The sequence below is a fragment of the Drosophila rhopaloa genome, unplaced genomic scaffold, assembly GCF_018152115.1.
Source record: "Drosophila rhopaloa isolate 14029-0021.01 unplaced genomic scaffold, ASM1815211v1 contig_115, whole genome shotgun sequence".
NCBI classification, from domain to species: domain Eukaryota; kingdom Metazoa; phylum Arthropoda; class Insecta; order Diptera; family Drosophilidae; genus Drosophila; species Drosophila rhopaloa.
The window spans coordinates 2,371,465-2,388,159 of NW_025334990.1; the positions used below are offsets into that span (position 1 = coordinate 2,371,465).

At 39.5% G+C, this 16,695-nt stretch overlaps 1 protein-coding gene across 1 annotated transcript in view; it reads left to right on the forward strand.

The window, feature by feature from the left end:
* LOC108043182 (pickpocket protein 28) overlaps window positions 1-3,941 on the forward strand; it is a 30,323-nt gene extending 26,382 nt beyond the window's left edge. Inside the window, 1 exon segment of the mRNA XM_044456541.1 lies at window positions 3,814-3,941. Coding sequence (XP_044312476.1) covers window positions 3,814-3,941 — 128 coding nt within the window.
* Window positions 3,942-16,695: the final 12,754 nt, after the last annotated feature.

The following is a 16,695-nucleotide window of genomic DNA, read 5'->3' on the forward strand; positions in this document are numbered from 1 at the left end:
AAAATTAAAAATAACAAAATTACAAAAACATTAAATGATTCAGTTTACATGAACATACTAAATTGCAATTAAAATTTATTTTGCATACATTAAATTTAAATTATTATTTGGAGATATATTTTGAATTGATTTCATTTAAATTTATTTTTGTTGTTTATTAACTATTTAATTCGTACTGTGAATTTATAACACAAGCAAGACAAACACTGAAATTAAAATGGAGTTTATATAATAACATAATTAAACACAAAAGCTATTATATATCAATCTACATCTACTATCTATTATATCATATTATATTTTTAAATATTATTAAATAACATTTTCCTACGCAGCTTTTATAAAGATCCCTTTCATATGTTTTGGGCACTAGGAGTTTATAAATTAAATTAAAATGGTTAAATATTTTGCTCATAAATTAGAAATGAACTTCTAAGCCTTTCGTATTTGGGAGTCATGCGTTCTGCTGTGAGAAGGGTATGAGTTAGCTTTGCCGGTTTTAAATGGGATCACCAATTAGCTTAAACTTTGGAGTTCGGTGATCATGGTTGGGTGGGCATCTGCTGTGGCTATAACACCAGCCCAGCATAAATAAACTGGAAAGCCCTGGAATATCATCTCCCATGGGATATTAAGAAGAGGTACCTTTCCCCGATTTTTCTTGTTAACCTGTGTATTTTTACCCCGATCGTTGTCAAATTTAGCACGTGATTTTTTTTAAGATTTAAAAGTATTTGCGAGCAAGTAGCACAAGGACTCTATAGAACCCCACCTTCTACCGATCATACAGCCGGAACCAGCACGTGCAACTTTCCTTGAATACACACACCATCAGCTCGTGTTGCAATAACCGTCAACTCTGTTGCAGGTTACATGCTACAATAATCTTAATGGCGCCCAACGTGGGGCCAGACTGGCCTGGCCCGAAAAAAAAATAATAATTGTAGTAATAATTGATCATAACACCAGACCTCTACTTTAGACCGATCGAAATTCCCTTGGTATTTCGCCAATTTTCCCTTTTGTCCTAGCTATTGGAAATATGTTATGGATCCAGGTTATCTTTGCAGATTTCCTGGCCTTGCCAAAAAAATTCTTATAGCTGCTGCGTTTTGACTTAGACCCACTGGAAAAGTTATAACTTTTAATGGATATAACGCCGTAGTCATTTAGTAGTTAAAACCAGCTTGTGCAATTTTACCACTGTGAGGTAATGTATGTGGAGTACTGGACTTGTGGAGAAGAGAGCTGCAGTCAGTCCCTAAAATTACGTACACTGCGGTGTAAATAAACCCATTTTTGTCCCAATTTGTCCCAAATACCCTAACATAATCTTTTTCTTAAACTAGCAAACTATAACCGTGGAAGATCATAAATTCAAATATTTTTGAGCCCGGCTTACATGTTGCCGTTTTTGAGATTGTTGTTCCCTTTCTTAGTTATCTTTTCTTAATATGAGTAAGTAAAAAAAAAAAAAATAAAAAAATACTCGGTTTTCTAGCTGATAGCATGACTCCCATAACGTCCCAACTTATTTTGTTATTTTTAGTTCTTCAACGAAATAAAACAGATATCATTTATTATTATTTATTTACACGTTAGGTACTTTACTCCATTAAGAAATGATAGGATCGCATAGCTCGGAAAACTTATCACAATTAAATGACACAGGGAAACATTGTTATGTTTGTGGAGAAATAATTGTTTATCACGCGCAACTACTAGGAACTACTTGCGGCCATAATTTTCACCGGGCGTGCTTTAACATTAGAGCCGGCTCTAAAAAGCAGTGTCCTATTTGTCTCGAAAATCTTAATCACAGCATATCAGCCTCATCTGAAAATTTAAGGTCCACCACTTCAAACCCACGAAAGCCCTCCGTTCCCCAATCTCTACAGACCAGGTCACAGAAGCAACGCGCGAGTACTTTAAACCAGCTCAATATGCCTAACTTGGATGATGCAAACTCATCCCAGGCCTCTGGTAATTCACAACCCGACACTGTAGTTGTCACTATGGCAGAATCTATTCAGCAGTCGATAGCTGAAACGCTGAGAGTAGCTATGGTAGAACAGACCCGTGTTCTTGCAGGAAGCATGGCCACTCAAACTCAACAGCTAGTGCAAGCTATTTCTAATGGTCTTCGAATTAATACTGATCCGACCACAAATGCGGGCAGGATTCCGTCTGTTGTTGAAACAGAGCAACCAACTTTGCAGCAATTTCCTTTGCCTAACAACGGTCAGACCCCTGAGCATGGACCTAATCAATATCTAAGGGTTAATACAGCAGCTTCAGATATTCGTCCGGATCGCGTTAGTCAGATAATGGCTAATTGGAAGCTGAGATTTAATGGGAAGTCAGGAATGTCTATAGAAGATTTTATTTATCGCGTCGAAGCCTTAACGAAGCAAACCTTAGGCGGGAATTTGGATATAACTGCCCAATACGCTAGTAACCTTTTTGAGGGTATTGCCAGTGAGTGGTTTTGGCGCTACCATAAAAGTGTACCTGACGTAAGATGGGAAGATTTGATTCAAGCACTGTGCGGACAGTTTAAGGACGACAGAACAGATAGGAATATCCGAACTGAAATGGAACTCAGAAAACAGCGGCCAAATGAATCATTTGATGACTTTTATAGGGCCATTGCCGCTCTAGCCGATAGACTTTCAGAGCCGATGAGCGAGTCAGCCTTAGTTGAAACACTGCGAGCAAATCTTTTAACTGATATTCAGCATGAAATTCTATATGAACCAGCTTTAAGTGTTAAATCTTTACGACATTTAGTTAGAACTAGAGAAATCTTTGTGCAAACTGTTTTAAAGTCCAAACCTACTACAGTTGTACCACGAGCTATGCCTCGAAGACAGGTTAATGCCATTTTACAACCAGGATCCGAAGTTCCCTCTGACGAGGAATCCGAGGCTGTTGAGGACATTGACCTTTCAGCCCTAGAAATGTCCTGTTGGAATTGCGCTGAAAAGGGGCATCGTTACCAAGAGTGTGTGGCAGAGCGTAGGATATTTTGCTATGGCTGCGGCCAGGCAGACACATATAAGCCCAATTGTAGAAAATGTGGTTCAAATGCTTCAAAAAACTGCCAAGCTCGGGCACCGCAGAAAGGTGCACGCAAACATATGGTCTGCAAAGCGACCAATACCGATTAGTCGGGCCCGCAGAGCGCATATATCAACCAACTGAACTTTCTTACCCAGAATTATCTTTTAATTACCAATTTGCGTCACCAGAAGTACATAAAAACCGTTCAAAATGTCGTCGAATCGCTTTTAAAAAAAAATACAAGTCAGAAAGAAAGTTACTCCTAGCCTCACGATGTGCGACCTCACGCCCAGGTAGTCCTGTTTGATAAAACAGTCGTTGGGTTAATGGACACCGGGGCTTCAGTCAGTTGCATAGGAGGTAGTTTTGCATCTGAAGTTCTTCTTGATGGTCTAAAATACAAACCAATGACCTTAAAAGTAAGAACAGCTGACGGTAAAAGCCAAGATATCATTGGTAAGGTATCTACTGGCGTAACATATAGAGGCGAAACCAAAACAATTACCTTTTATTTGGTTCCCTCCCTGGCCGGAGACCTTTACCTCGGTATAGACTTTTGGACAGTTTTTGATTTGCTTCCTTTACATCTGATAACTCAAAGCCTGAACATATCATCTCTGGAAGACCAAACAATGAGATCACTGACTCCTAATCAACAAAAACTTTTGCAGGAGACGGTCAATTTATTTCCCTCATTTTCTAAACAAGGACTAGGTAGAACTTCGTTAATCTCTCATGTAATCGACGTAGCCGATGCTAAGGCTATCAAACAGCGTCACTATGCCGTGTCGCCGGCGACCGAGAAGCTAATGTATGATGAGCTGGATCGAATGATTGCACTTGGAGTGATTCAAGAATCCAATAGCTCATGGTCGTGACCTGTCGTCTTAGTGAAAAAACCGGGAAAGGTTAGATTATGCATTGACAGTAGGAAATTAAACGAGGTTACTTTAAAAGATGCATATCCAATGCCATTAATCGATGGCATTCTAAGTAGATTACCAAAAGCAGAATACATTACAAGTCTTGATCTGAAAGATGCTTTTTGGCAAATCCCACTAGATAAAAATTCTCGCGATAAAACTGCCTTTACGGTTCCTGGTCGTCCTCTTTATGAGTTTGTGGTTATGCCATTTGGCTTAACCAATGCCCCCTGTACCATGTCGCGTTTGATGGACAAGATAGTGCCAGCACAGTTGCGTAATGAAGTATTTATATATCTGGATGACTTGTTAATCATATCCGACTTGTTTGAACGCCATCTCGAAGTCTTATCCATAGTCGCTTCCCACCTCACTCGTGCAAATCTAACCATCAATGTCGAGAAAAGTAAGTTTTGCCGACGGGAGGTTAAATATCTAGGGCATGTGATTGGAAATGGTATAATTTGTACTGATCCCGACAAAATAGCGGCAGTAAAAGATTTTCCGATACCCCGATCAATAAAACAGGTTCGTAGGTTTCTTGGTATGACCGGGTGGTACCACAAGTTCATTAAGAATTATGCTGCCATTTCTTCTCCCTTGTCAGATACCCTTAAAGCCAAGCGAAAGTTTGAATGGACAGAAGCAGCTCAGAAGGCATTCGAATATTTAAAAGCTCAGATGTGTTCTGCTCCCGTGTTACATAGCCCAAATTTTGATTTGCCATTCTCTATTCACTGCGATGCCAGCCATACAGGTGTTGGAGCGGTGTTGATGCAGACTAATAACAAGGGAGACGAATTACCAATCGCTTTTATGTCAAAAAAGCTGAACAAGTGTCAGAGGCAGTATACCGTCACGGAAAAAGAATGCTACGCGGCTGTTTTAGCAGTGAAGAAATTTAGGGCATATATTGAAGGTCAGGACTTCACAATCATTACAGAACATGCATCACTAAAGTGGCTGATGACTCAAGTTGATCTCGCTCGCTGGTCCCTAAAGTTACAAAGTTTTCAGTTCAACATTCAGCACCGAAAGGGCATCCAAAATATAGTACCGGATGCTTTGTCGCGTACATATACCGAAGACCTGTCGTCCCTTTTTCTAAACAGTCTGATAGTCGATTTAGCATCTCAGGAATTTAAGTCTGCAGGTTACGAGGAGCTTAAAAACAAAATACGACAGAATCATTATACTTTGCCAGATCTAAAGATTGAAGACGAGTACATTTTTCGGAAAGCAGAACACGCCGCTGGAACTAAAGTTACCGACGACTACTGCTGGAAGCTTTGGGTGCCACGATCTCTAGTGTTACCTGCCCTGAAAGTGGCCCATAATGATCCATTGTATTCTCACGGTGGAATAAATAAGACCCTGGAATTACTCAGACGGCATTACTACTGGCCTAACATGGTTACTGATGTTAAAGACTATATCAATTCATGTGACACCTGCCGTGCCACTAAGCATCCCAATCAGACCATGAAACCACCTATGGGGCACACAGGTCATCCTCAGCGTTTCTTTCAAAAATTGTTTGTTGATTTTTTGGGACCCTATCCACGTAGTAAGTCTGGGAATATAGGCATATTTGTAGTACTAGATCAACTGTCTAAATTTCCCTTTTTAAAGGCTGTGCGTAAATTTACTGCTGAGTCTATTAGAAGCTATTTGGAAGAAGACTTATTTCACTGTTTTGGAACTCCAGAAACCATCGTTTCTGACAACGGAGTTCAATTTAAGTCGCAAACATTTAATTCCTTGTTAGATAAATACATCATTTCTCATAGCTATACAGCGTTCTACTCTCCCCAGGCGAATGCATCGGAAAGAGTCAATAGATCAGTGCTCTCAGCCATTAAAGCCTACGTTGATCCCAGCCAGCGAAATTGGGACGAAAAATTGAGTAGCATTAGCTGTGCACTTCCTAGTTTTCACCTATCTATAAATACAAGCCCTTATAGACTTGCATTTGGCCAACATATGGTCAAAAATGGAAGCAGCTATAAGCTTTTGCGAACTTTGAATATGTTGGACGATCGCAGCATACAGTTTAACAGAGAAGATTCGTTTGATAGCTAAAGAAGCTATGCAATCTCAGCACGCCCGGAACGAAAAGGCCTACAAGTTGCGTACGAGGGAAGTGTCGTTTCGTGTTGGCCAAGAGGTCTATAGGCGCAACTTTCAACAAAGCAACTTTGCAAAAGGATTTAGCGCAAAATTAGCTCCAAGTTTTGTCAAAGCAAGAGTTCGGAAAAAGTTTGGGAACTATTATTATGAGTTGGAAGACCTTCAAGGACGCATTGTAGGAAAATTTCACGCAAAGGACATCAAACAATGATCCTAATACCAAGCGCGAATCTCGTTCGTGTTGCATGCACCCCAACCGTGATTTAAGTGGGGGGGAATTGTAATGCGCTTGGCCTATCCTAAAAGTATACCCTGTTTCAGGATAAGCTTTTTTGTAACGCTCAAAATAAAGTAAGCCCAGATCATTATCATCTGATTTATACCATACTTCCAATAGTTATTTCCATTACCCACGCCTACGAGCTTTTAAAAAAAAAAAATTTTCCACTTAGCTCTGATCAGATTCCTCTTTGGTCGTTCTTTTACCTCGTGGCTGCCTAACTAGAAAGACCAACAGCGCGAAGTAAAAATTCATTCAAATTTATTTCATTGTCAATAAGTACAGTGTTTCAGTAAATAATATTGAGCTCAGTGAAATATAATATCGAGCACCTATACGTGTAATTGTCTTGAATTTTGCTTGGATTTTGGGTGCCAGTTAAAGGTATTTAATATTCTTAGCAACAAAAAAAAATAGCACGTGTTCCTAAATACGCCGCCCCTTATTTTTAGGCACCCAGTTCCACCATTAAATTAAAACCTTATAAGCCGCCATAAAATTACGACCTTATATTGGTTGCTCATCTGCAGTCGGCACTGTAATATTGACAACGGCTGTAGGAAGAAAAGGCACCAATACATCTGCGTCAGTGGCGTTACTGAAACCGGCGTCGACCACAGAGATGACCGCCTAAGAAGTACCCTCTGACCCGGAATCGCTTTCAAGTTGCTCCATGGGATTACCTGCAGTTCCCGCCCAGCAGTTATAAGCGCCTTTGTGTTTAAAGTTTTACCATGCCTTTAGTTGGCCAAGATCAGTTGGGTTTGGGCCCCATGTACTATATATAGGCAACCGCCAAATTAAATTAGAATAATATCTGCGTTTAAAAGGAAAAAGATAATTGCTTTTTTTTTGCTTCATTTTGCTCTGTTAAAATAATCGTGTAAAAGTGAAATCAAAAACAACTTATATCCCACAAAAATAGAACCAGAATGGCAGGCAAGGAAATGTGGAAAAAGTAAAGTAACAACATGAAATAAAACCCTTTAAATTCCTTATCACCAAATTCTAAAAATACATCAAAACATTTACACCAACAGAGTACACACCCACCGGCAAAAGATCTTTTGGACGTGGAGAAGAAAAAAATGTAAGTGAACTTAATACTAATTATTTTATATTTTTTCAATTATTTAGTTATTTGGTGAATTTAAGTGAAAATAAAGAAAGTGTTTCGTGATGTGAGTGTAAATAAATCGGACTTTGAAATGTGTATTTGCTTGCAGAAAGGAAACAGTGAGAAATCAAAATAAAATGTAATAAAATGAATTTTAATAGAAAACGTAAACAGCATTCCTAACTGCAAGCGCTCACATAGTTTTACAGTCTTCGATCAGTCCAAATACAAACCGCTCACATTACTACGACTACACTGGGAAAAATTATGTTAACTAAAATTTCAACATTTATAAAAATATAGAAATAAATAAATTTAACTATTTTGATAATTTCTTAAACAAGTACCACCAAAAAAAAAATAAATAAATAAAAAAAAAAAAAAATTAAAAATAACAAAATTACAAAAACATTAAATGATTCAGTTTACATGAACATACTAAATTACAATTAAAATTTATTTTGCATACATTAAATTTAAATTATTATTTGGAGATATATTTTGAATTGATTTCATTTAAATTTATTTTTGTTGTTTATTAACTATTTAATTCGTACTGTGAATTTATAACACAAGCAAGACAAACACTGAAATTAAAATGGAGTTTATATAATCCCATAATTAAACACAAAAGCTATTATATATCAATCTACATCTACTATCTATTATATCATATTATATTTTTAAATATTATTAAATAACATTTTCCTACGCAGCTTTTATAAAGATCCCTATCATATGTTTTGGGCACTAGGAGTTTATAAATTAAATTAAAATGGTTAAATATTTTGCTTATAAATTAGAAATGAACTTCTAAGCCTTTCGTATTTGGGAGTCATGCGTTCTGCTGTGAGAAGGGTATGAGTTAGCTTTGCCGGTTTTAAATGGGATCACCAATTAGCTTAAACTTTGGAGTTCGGTGATCATGGTTGGGTGGGCATCTGCTGTGGCTATAACACCAGCCCAGCATAAATAAACTGGAAAGCCCTGGAATATCATCTCCCATGGGATATTAAGAAGAGGTACCTTTCCCCGATTTTTCTTGTTAACCCGTGTATTTTTACCCCGATCGTTGTCAAATTTAGCACGTGATTTTTTTTAAGATTTAAAAGTATTTGCGAGCAAGTAGCACAAGGACTCTATAGAACCCCACCTTCTACCGATCATACAGCCGGAACCAGCACGTGCAACTTTCCTTGAATACACACACCATCAGCTCGTGTTGCAATAACCGTCAACTCTGTTGCAGGTTACATGCTACATCATTGCAGTTCAATGGGAATCGCAAAAAAAAAGTCATTCCATTTGGCAGGACTAAACCTGCTTATTCAGGCCTTTCGCCTGTCAAGTGCTTTATTATTTCCGATTTAAAGTCAGCCATTGAATAAATGCCGGACAATTCGGAAAAAAGTGGCCTTACTGCTCTTTTGTGCTTCGTTTCTTTATTTATCTCACTTGCTTTTGTTTGATATTTTAAATTCCCGTTGAATGAAAGGCTCAGCGGTTCGCTTATGTACATAAAGGCCACCGTTGAATAGTTGTATGAATAAAAAGCGAGAAAAAGGGACAGAAAGTATGAATATTTCCCTGGAAAAGCAAATACCAGAGGAAAACAAGAAGACAACCGCTAATCGAAGCAAACACAAGCTGTAAATACCCTGCAGAAAAAAAAACATGAGCAACAAGTTCGATTTAACTACACAGCAGATAAATAATAGAGATGATAACAACTAATTATTATTTTGTTAAAGTACATACAGTAAATGATAACTTTATATAGATCTATACTTAATTTTAATTTTCTTATTGTGTAGTTCAAGTAAACAAAGTTGAAACTTCAAAACTCAGTGAAATTGCCAATACTTTCCCCGAATTGGGGTTCACCACCGCAAACATTGAAATACCCAAACTGAAGTTAGGGCAGTTCGCCTGCCATAACAATCATAAAAGCGAAACAATCATAATAAATGTGGGAAATCCTTTGGCTGCAGCGCCAGAGTTGAATTGAAAATTGAGGCTTTGCGGTAACAGTTGTTGGGGAAAGCCAAAAAAGGGAAAAAGGATTTCCACACGGATATTTAAGGGCAATTCCGGGCCATTAGCTAATGAACAGCTCTGATCCGATCTTTTTTTTATGACTGAGCACAACTTTGATATTAAGCCCTCAGAAAGAATGTTGCCACCTTTTGTGGCATTTAATTAATAAAAAAAAGGAGAAAAGAAGGGAAGGCAAGGAAAACCACTTTCGCCTGCTCCATTGAGCACAGAACCCAAAGTACCGCTCCTGATTCCGTGGGATCTGCTCCTGGCCAGCTGGGAATGCATTCCAATTTAACATTCTCCATAAATTTCCTGCCACCCCGGCGCACTGAGTTAATCAAGGCTTCGGTAATTTGGAGAAGAGTGTGAAGTGTTTTTGGCCCGGACTCAATGGAGTGTATTATTCGCGCTGGCCACCGCAGCAACCGCCCGAGCACTTCATCAATGGCCACCCACTAAGCCGCCCAGCCACCCACCACCCACCACCCCACACCCACCTCCCTTATCATTGCAGTCCTGCCTTCGTTCCGTTAAGTGTTTTACAGCGCTCTCCACAAAGCGCACATCATTCATGTCCGAGGCAGGATGTAATATTTGCCCAAGGCCGAAACGGCACGGCCCGAGGCCCATCCTTTATTTTTTCCTGCCAGCCTTTCATCCAGCCACGTACACACATCAATGGGCGATTGCGAACAAGTGCACTGGGAGAAATCGTTTAGGGAAAATAGTCCTGTTTTTAGTGCCATATCTTGTAGTCAAATGGAGGTAGAAGATTTATAAATTTGAACTAGCTTTTTATGTGCTTGAATATTACAGAATATTACTACAATTACGAGGTTTTTTAAATTTGGAAAATAAAACAAAAGTTTGATGAGATTTGTGAGTGAAATCTTAAGTTAGTTAGTTAAAAAATTTAATTTGATCAAACCGATGGTGATTTATATAATTTAAAATTTTTTAAAATTATGTCTAAAATGTATTGGTTTATTTTAAAATAAAAATACAAAATTTGCGTTTTCTCGTGTACTTCATTTTTGTTGTAAACGACGATTTACAACAAAAATTAAGTACACGACATTTTTTTGGACAGATAATTATAACTTTTATTTAAGAGACCACAACGAATATTTTTAAAAAATTAAATGCAGCTTAAATTGCATTTCTAAAAAATTTGAATTGTAAACAGATTATTTGGTTAATAAATATGTGATTTATATGTTTTTGGTATTAAAATACAGATTTTTCAATAAAAAGAATTATAATAATCATTTATTTATCTATTGTTCTTATCGATTTATTGAAAGGGTCTGTTATGATACTATTAATACTTTATACATAAGCTCGAAGAATGTTGCTTACTTTGAAAAAATTGATGAACTATTACTTACCATTACTTAGTACCGATATTTTCTTGCAGTGTTCGTGTGTGGTAGGATGGGAATGTGTGCAAAATCGTATGTGGAAGTGGATATGGATGTGAATGTGGACGTCTGTCGGACAGTTGGCAGTGGCAGGCTTTCATTGCATATGAATCAAGTGAAGGTAATTGAAAATCAAAGCCACTGAGTTTTGAAGCCGGGCTGGAACTCCGGAGTGTCGGGAGTGTCGGGAGTGTCCGGAGTGCCCAGAGTGTGCTCCTGACCTGGCTTGGTGGCAATTGTCGGGGTGCTCGTCTCAAAGGCTCCGATTTGCAGCTCGGCTGGCCGAGAAATGCGGTCTTTGAGTTGGTAACTTTGGACTCTGGAGTATTCAATCGAGTGGCCTGGTCTGTTTTCGATAAGTTTGATTAGTCAAAAGTGCTGTTCGAAGGGCTTTGCGTTTGTTAAGAGCCATGGTCTTGCAACCATGTCAAATTAGCCCTTAGAAAACGGGTGCTGGCATGTGGCACGTGTCAGGAGCTGGGACTTTCAACCAGGTGACTCGGTGACTGGGTGACTGGGTGACTGGGTGACTACCTGCCCGCACACTTTTCGTGTGCACTGTGACACTTAGCAGACAATTAAGCTGCTGACCCCCAAAAACAATGGGAAACATCAACCAGGCTGTATATTTCCCTTCATACCCCCCTTCTTTGCCCCACTTTCGGAATGGCGGGGGTGGGACTTTTCATAATTAATCCAACAACTGCCGTCGGCATTTCCCAGCGCTTATGGCACCCGGCTTGCGGTGTGTGGCCGACTGGCGGGAAAGCATTTTCGCCATTTTCCAAGACAATTTGCGAAATTGCAGCACTGGCGCGGCAGTTTCGCTCGCCTGCCTCCCAGGCACTTTTAGCTTTCTGTTTCTGGTTTCTGTTTTTCCCCGCTTTCAATTCGCAGCTTTTGTTTTTCTCTGTCTTGCCATTCTCATCCTCATTCGCCGTGCAAAAAGTGGAAAGGTGGGGAGGTGGGAAAATGGGAAAGTGGGCGCTGCAGCAATTGCTCCAAAATCTCCAGCGCTTTGCCAAAAGGGAAATGCAGTTTGGACACACCGATGAAAAAACAGTCGCCTGGCCGCTTTCCGGTTTTCAATTTCACGTGGGAAAACTCTGGGGACAAACTTTGAACATTGTTTTGCCTTCAGGTGTCCAGTGTGTTAGAATTTCCTGGGTATCTGCCTCGATAATTTAATTTAATTCACTGGCTGTGCACACTTTGTGATACAAATTCGGGCTTGGGTTTCCTTTTTTGTGGCTATCGTGTTTTCAAAACAAATAAGGTAATATCGAGGGATATCCTGGGATTAAAGTTTAAAAACTCTATGAATTGTTGAGGGAAAAATAAAACAGAATAAATTAAGGTTCCAAAATCCCTATAAAAACATTTTGTATTGCAACATATTTTCTTTGTTGCATTTTAAAATAATAGTTATCTAACAAATTGGTAGAAAAACTAAACCTGTATTTGTAATTGCCAAGCCACAATGACAAACTAAAAGTCCTTTTCAAGTCACTTTTGGCTTACCACAAAGATGAGACAATAAACCCAAAGGGTTTATTCCCATTCATATTCAATTCAAGCTGCTCTGATATTTAAAATCCCAGCTAACGATCCAAATCAAAGGCACTTAATTAGAGTTAAGCTAGTTAATAAGACCACACCATCGACGGGATCCAAGGAGCTGGTGCTGCCGATGACAGTTTTGCCGCCAATCTAAGTGCTCCTTCCCCAAAGTGAGGCAAATTTCCGAAGAAAGCGGACTCGGGAAGTGTCTCGCTCTGCGGAGCTTGTCTCGGGGCCACTTGCCTAATCCGCTTTGCCATGTCTGGGGCGCGGATGTCAAATTTGCAGGCTACTCCTTGCTGCTCGCTCCTTGCTCCTTGCTCCTTGCTCCTTGCTCCTCTGCTCCTCTGCTCCACTGCTCCTTGTTCCATGCTCCTTGCTGCTTGCTCCTTTCGGGCATAAAAAAAGTTTATCGAAGCGCGGCATGTTCTGTGGCAAGTAGCGCCATTGTAGGAAACTTTAATCCCGCTTAAATTATAAATGGCACATTTGGCTTTCCCAGCAGTTGCAACCGGATGCCGATGACGGGGCCGATGCCTATACTATGCCTACTCCGCATACTATTTTCCTGATTCTGCTCCTGCTCCTGATTCTGCTCCTTCCCCCACATCCCACATCCCATATCCTTTAGTCCCATGTCGGAGGTCCTCAGCTCGAGTTCCTTGCCAAAAGTTTATGTGTGATGTCACAATCTTCCTGGTGGACGGCGACGGCGACGGCAATGGCAACGGCAACGGCACCAAAGTGAGGCTGGGGCATTGCGATGGCAAGCACAAAACACTTTGTAGCCTTTTATTTGGCAAGTGGAATGCACTGCACTAAAGCCAAAGTTTACGGCTGGCATTTAGTTGCTCCGCCGGCCCCAAAAGCGGAAACTTCTAAGCCGAAACATGGACTAAAGTGAAGCGAACCGACTTTACAGTCCCCCAACTCGGGCATAAAATTGTTGCCGACATGTTTGCTCCGCTCCCATTCGCTTGTTGAATTATGATTTTCTGCCTGGCCTGGCAAAGTGTCTCCATCTCGGTGTCCCGGACTCGGTTTCTCCAGGCCAGGAAATCAATTAAAACTTTGCATCTAGTCAGGGGACCCAAGCCGACTCCGACTTCCAGCTCGACCCCCAATCCCGGGCATGTTTTCATGTGTGTTCCCGGCACGTCAAACAAATGTCATCACATGCTGAACATCCGACAGTTAACTGCAATTAAACGTCATGGAATGCACTATTAATGCGCAAAAACGGTCGAGTAATGGATTTAAATTATGCACTTCAATGGGTTTGATCTTGGGTATCTTCTAGAGATGAGAATTAAATTCATGGGTACTGAACTTAACTTTCTGTATGCATACCCTTGCAGAAGGTATTATAAAATCAGTTTAATGTTTGCAACGACGTTTTCGATTCTATAAAGAATATATATTTGCCCGATTCCACGCCTTAATTTACAATATATATGTAAAAACAAGAAAGGAAAGCTAACTTCGGGCGGAGCCGAAGTTGATATACCCTTGCAGAATACTCTGTAAATTATATTCTCCAAAATTATTCATATGATGCATTCTTAATACTCATAAAAAATCCGAACTTCCTAACTTTAACAACAACAAAGTTATGGCATTTCCAATCGTTCAGTTATATGGCAGCTATAGGATATAGTCGGCCGATCCTTATGAAATTTGATAGGTCGGATTGATTGGCCAAAAATAAAATCCATAGAAAATCCCAACTTCCTAACTTTACAAACACCAAAGTTATGGCATTTCCGATCAATCAGTTATATGGCAGCTATAGGATATAGTCGGCCGATCCTTATGAAATTTGGTGGGTCGGATTGATTGGCCAAATATAAAACCCATAGAAAATCCCAACTTTCTAACTTTACAAACACCAAAGTTATGGCATTTCCGATCAATCAGTTATATGGCAGCTATAGGATATAGTCGGCCGATCCTTATGAAATTTGGTGGGTCGGATTGATTGGCCAAATATAAAACCCATAGAAAATCCCAACTTTCTAACTTTACAAACACCAAAGTTATGGCATTTCCGATCAATCAGTTATATGGCAGCTATAGGATATAGTCGGCCGATCCCGGCCGTTCCGACTTATATACTGCGTGCAAAGGAAAGAAGGGTGTGTGCAAAGTTTCAATCCGATAGCTTTAAAACTGAGAGACTAGTTTGCGTAGAAACAGACAGACGGACAGACGGACAGACGGACATGGCTATATCAACTCAGGAGGTGATCCTGATCAAGAATATATATACTTTATAGGGTCGGAGATGTCTCCTTCACTGCGTTGCACACTTTTGACCAAAATTATAATACCCTCTGCAAGGGTATAACAAGAGAGAACGCTATAGTCGGGTGCCCCGACTATCAGATACCCGTTACTCAGGTAAAGGGAGTGCGAGGGAGATGGAGATAGAAACTTTGATCACGCATAACTTTTTAACGAATGGTCCGATTTGAAAAATTTCCATAGGTATTGATAAACACAATAAAACTGCATTTTTACTTTTCCGAAATATTTAAATTTTTAAAATCGTATATAAGCGATTGTGGGCGTTAAAGGGGGCGTGGCACCATTTTGAAACAAACTTGCGCTGCGTAGGAACTTCTAAAATCTACATGCAAAATGCCAATCTTCTAGCTTTTATAGTTTCCGAGATCTCAGCGTTCATACGGACAGACAGACAGACAGACAGACAGACGGACAGACAGACGGACATGGCTATATCGACTCGGCTAGTGACCCTGATCAAGAATATATATACTTTATAGGGTCGGAAACGCTTCCTTCTAGCTGTTACATACTTTTGCACGAATACAATATACCCTTTTACTCTACGAGTAACGGGTATAAACATTATTTCTATCGGTCGACCATATCATATAACTTCCATAGGAAAAAGAAATCAAAAAAATGTAGTTTCGTTGTTTTTTAAAAATGTACGATATACTCCGGGATAAAGTAATCTAAAAAAAATTCATAAATAAGGTTTTAATTTTATGAACATTATGGACAAATTATAGTAAAATCGACTAATCTTAATTGTAGTTAATTTTTGTAACAGTTGCGGGGTATATAAACTTTCTCTTGCCAAAGTTTGCTTTCCTTTTTGTTTTAAATTAAAATTTAAGCTACAATTTGCGTAGGTAACAATTATTAAAAAACAAGAAGAAACGCTACAGAGTTATACGATTTTTAGCCGTTAGATGGGCATGGAGCTGCCAACATCTCGACTTTTCTACAAAAAGATAAACTATTAATTTTGTTCAAGAAATATATAAAGTGCATAGGATATAATAAAACGGATAAGTATTTCCAGCAGATATTTATACGCTAGTTTGGAACCTTATTATGATAATGCTCTGAAATTTCTGTTTAAAAATCTACGACTTTAAAGTTAATTCTTAGGCATATATAATTATAATTAAAAAACTGGCATCGTGCGTGAAACATACCCACACCTCTAGTATATACCTCATTCTCTACACCACTCAACGAATTTCCAGCTCATTCAGGCATTACGAGTACAAATCGCTGGGGGCGTGAGTTTATTAAATTTTCTCGGGCCCTCGGACATTGTTTAGTTTCCGTTCGTGTTTAGCATTTTTTCATCACATTTTTCTCGAAACTCGGGTTTTTTTTTTTTTTTGCTGTAACCTCGTAAAACAGTTAGCAAGCATTGCAGTTGGGCCGGCGGCACAAATTTTAATTAGAGTGCGCCACGCAAACATATCCTCGCATATAGCCTATACAGTCGCCACCAAGGATGCGATACTTTGGGTCTCCGTTTCGCCCACAATGTTTATGTTTGTTTGTCATACATGGGAAAAGTCCCTGGTGCATTGAACGGTATCCAAATAGGGCCCTAAAGCGTTTTGTATTCGGGTAAATTGGTAGCAGGGGAACGGGGTACGGGGTATGGGGTGGAGGTGCAGGACACCCTGGCCACGATAAACAAGGGTGCATTTTCGGGGGACCAGGGGATATGTCGTTGTGGGCACGGTTCCTCCAATATATGTTGTATACGCCATGTAGTTCCAGTAGTCCTTCTTCCTCTCTGCCATTCGTTTTCCTTCTGTTTTTTTCTGTGGTCGGGGAACGCTGCCGAAAACTTGAATGTAAATTTGCTTTGGCTTCGGTCTAAGG